At 39.6% G+C, this 3,984-nt stretch overlaps 1 protein-coding gene across 1 annotated transcript; it reads right to left on the bottom strand.

Moving 5' to 3' along the window:
- Positions 1–238: 238 nt before the first annotated feature.
- LOC148860874 (uncharacterized) lies at positions 239–1,127 on the bottom strand. The gene is made up of 2 exons (XM_088984980.1): positions 844–1,127; positions 239–656 (listed from the first exon to the last, which is right to left on the bottom strand). The coding sequence occupies exons 1-2, from the start codon at positions 1,125–1,127 to the stop codon at positions 239–241; spliced, it is 702 nt and encodes a 233-aa protein (XP_088841106.1).
- Between the last annotated feature and the right edge of the window lie 2,857 nt (positions 1,128–3,984).

Raw genomic sequence — 3,984 nt, 5'->3', positions numbered from 1 at the left:
AAGAAAGGGCAAAAAAAAAACTAAACTAGAAATGTAAAAGCAAAAAGAAAAAAGGAAAAACAAACTTCCTTATTTTCTTCAAACGTGGTTGCAGCTTTCTATGTTCTCCCCTTTCATCCATCATGGGTGGGTTCAAGTCTAGAATAGGGGCCTACAAAACAGAGGGTGACGATTTCTTCATATCTAATTGTGCACTCAATTCGAGCTCCTCATTCAAATCTTTTTCTTCAAACGTTTCCTACACAGTTGAATCAACAATGTCAATTGAACAAATCGAATGACATTCATTGGGGTACTTCATTTCTTCAAAAATATTAAATTTAACAATCTCGCCATCAAATTCGACGGAGAGGGTACCCTCATCCACATCTAATTTGGTCTTTGCCATTTTCATGAATGGCCTGCCTAATAGAAGTGGGGTTGAACTTGTGACCGTGTCCTCCTCCATCTTCAGAATGTAAAAGTCGGCTGGAAATATTAGATCATTGACCTGCACCAACACATCCTCAACAATCCCTTCCGGGTAGGTGTTAGAACGACCAGCTAGATGAATGACTACCCTAATTTCCTTTAAGGGACTTAATCTCAAAGCACAATAAATCGAGTATGGCATGACATTGATGGATGCACCTAAATCTAACATGGCATGCTTGATTCTTTTATTGCACACAAGGTAAAGTGAACATACCTAGATCAGCATGTTTTTCCGGCAAGGTCTTCTTAATGACAGCTGAAATGTTTTCTCCAACCCTTACCTTCTCATCGATTCGTAGCCTCCTCTTGTTAGTGCACAACTCCTTCAAAAATTTTGCATATTTTGGGATCTATTTGATGGCATCTAACAAGGGTATATTTATCTCCACCTTCTTGAAGGTCTCCAAGACTTCTTGCTCATATTCTTCCTTCTTGGGTTTTTCCAACCTACTAGGAAATGGAGGCATAATGGCATTAGTAACCTTTGGGAGAGGGGGGTCGGGTATTACCTTAATAGGGCTCTCGTTTGAATCTTGTTTCTCTTCTTCCTTCTGTCCCTTATCTACCTCCCTTGGTGAGGTAGGTTGTGGCTTCAATTCCTTCCCGCTTCTTAGCACCACTGCATTAGCATTTTCCTTGGGATTAACTACCATCTGCGATGGTAGCCTTCTAGAGTTCTGCACCTCCAACTTGCTAATGGAAGTAGCAAGCTGAATGATTTGGTTCCCTAAGTTCTAGATGCTGGCCCTTGTTTCCTGTTGAAATTGTTGAGTGTTAGTAGCAAGAGCCTTAACGATTTCATCTAATGACATACCTGAACTTGAGGGTTGACTTTGCGTTGAGATAGGTGCTGAAATTGGGGGTTGTCTATTGAAAGTTTGGGGCTGATATCTCTATGGTTCTCCTTGATTTCCATAGCTCAGATTGGGATGATCCCTCCACCCAAGATTGTAGTAATTGAAATAGGGATCATACTTGCATAGAGGTTGGCCCGAAAATCCTCTTGCGACACTAACTTGCTGCATCGAACCATCCTGCAATGATGGACACATATCCGTAGGATGCCCAGGAATCGAATAGACACCACATACCCTTGTCATTTGCAATTTCCTTATAGCCAGTTGTTGAACCAAGGCAGTTAGATTAGAAATTTGATTTTCTAAATTAGAATGACTTACCTCATTAACACGCCTGATAGTACCATCTGTTCTTGCTCCGAATTGTTGTGAATTTTCGGCCATGTTGGGAATCAATTCCCTAGCCGCTTCGGGTGTTTTATTGACCAAGGCTCCTCCACTAGCTGCGTCTACCATACTTCTCTCCATAGGTTGGAGTCCTTCATAGAAGTATTGGATCAAGAGCTGTTCGGGTATTTGGTGGTGGGGACAACTAGCACAAAGTTGTTTAAATCTTTTCCAACATTCGTATAGTGTCTCACAACCAAACTGCCGAACTCCACAGATTTCCTTCCTAATATTTGCAGCTCGGGATGCAGGAAAATATTTATCTAAAAATATTATGTTCATCTCATCCCATTATGTATTGAACTGGGAGGAAGAATATATAACCAATCATTTGCTTTATCTAGTAAAGTAAATGGAAAAGCTATTAATTTTACCTGGTCCTCAGTCATACCCTGTGGTTTCATGCTTGAACAGACAACATGGAATTCCTTGAGATGTTTATATGGGTCCTCACTTGGAAAGCCATAAAAAATAGGAAGCAGTTGAATCAAACCAGATTTTAGTTCAAAGGCTACCTAGAGAGTGGGATATATTATGCATAGGGGCTGCTGGTTCATGATTGGTGCAGCCAACTCCCTTAGCATTCTCTCCCTATCAGCCATCCTTTCTTCTTCTTTGGAAATAGGTGGATCACAAGTTGGCAAGTCGAATTCAGAATTCACCCTTGGCGGTGAACGATCCTTCCTTTGCTTTGCCTCCTTCCTTAAACAACGGGTAGTCTTCTCAATTTCGGGGTTGTACTCTAGTTTACCTCTTTAAGAAGCATGAGTCATAAAACAAAGAAGGTTAACACAAATAGAAGGTAACAAGCTAAGAAATTAAAGTAGCTCCCCGGCAATGGCGCCAAAATTTTGACGGGTTGTCGAAGACCTCAAAATTAATGCTAGTCCCACAATAAAATTTTTGTAGTAATAGTGGTACTAGGTCGAATCCCACAGAGAGCTAGGGAATAATTTCTTAGCCGAATGCGCAATATAATAGAGTGGGAAAATTAAATAATTAAATTTTCTAAAAGAACAAGAAAGCAATAACAATACCAAATAAGAGAAATCAGTCTTACCGAATTCTGATTCAAGGGTTCAGATTAATCAATTGGTCATCAATCATAGGTAAACTTCGGCAGTCTTGCAATTCAAGCATTTAACCTTAGATTTATTAGGATAGCCATAATAAACCTTGTGTTTTCCTAAATTAGCTGACCAAACCCAGCATTCGATCAACACTTATCACTAATCGACTAGGTACGATAGCACTCCATATTAACTAGTGATAGCATTAAACTTTGTGAAAATAGTTAAACCAAAATAACAATAATTGAGATAGCTGCAATTATCAAATCTTGTTCCATTGATTCTCTTTAGGTTAAAACATGTCAATACATTGGTCAAAGGCTGTCACAAACAATTGACCCAGAAATATATTAACATAATTACTACTTTTACCACTATTCGTAACAATTACGGATCACTGAACCATGGATAGCAGTAGGAAAATCAACATTAATTATTTGTCAGACTAATTAACAATAACATCCATAGAGAATAAGCACAAGAATCAATGAATACTTGAATTAAAAAGCAAGAACTTGAATTAAATACAGAACCTCACGATGACACAGTCGAACCTCCCCCCTTGAACCAGAAAAGAAAAGCTTAGCTGCTCATGATTTTTGAATCCTCTGGGCTTTGCTTCTCAGAAGGCCGAACTGATCTTTCTTGATTGAGTTTAATGAGAGTAGAATTTATCACAATTTTATCCCCAAATATTCTGTCTTGCATACTTAATTAGTACTTAATTGGACTCATATTTCTTGCATTTCAGTTCAATGCATGAAAGAAGGCACCAGGAGCAAAAAAAGGCAAATCGAATGATTTTTCACAGTTTCGGCACCATTCACTAATCTGGGCCTAACTCGAGTATCCAAATTCCGATTGAGGGGAATCAAGACCCATTGGATAGATAAGAGACTCCACAACTTTCATGTTTTGGGATTTCACAGATTCGTCCTGCATCGAAGTCAAATCTGAGCCTGAAGTTGGGGCAAATTCGTAGGAAGGCCCAATCTACAGCTTAAGCCCAACTTGCAGAAAAGCCTAGCAACAGCCCAATTCGCAGAGGAGGTCTAATACAAATCCAAGAACAAGAAAGAGTAAGAGACCACCCCTTCCCCTTAAGCTATATAAAGGGGTAGGGGGCGGACTAAAGAGGCATCAAGAAGCAGAGGAGCAATCCAGCTATCAAGCAAGAAGCCTGCAAGAAGGAGGTG

Source organism: Nelumbo lutea, chromosome 4, assembly GCF_056320005.1.
Source record: "Nelumbo lutea isolate HS-2025 chromosome 4, American lotus-T2T, whole genome shotgun sequence".
NCBI classification, from domain to species: Eukaryota; Viridiplantae; Streptophyta; class Magnoliopsida; order Proteales; family Nelumbonaceae; genus Nelumbo; species Nelumbo lutea.
Note: the sequence above shows the minus strand (reverse complement) of the source record. Positions and strands in the feature narration are given on the sequence as shown.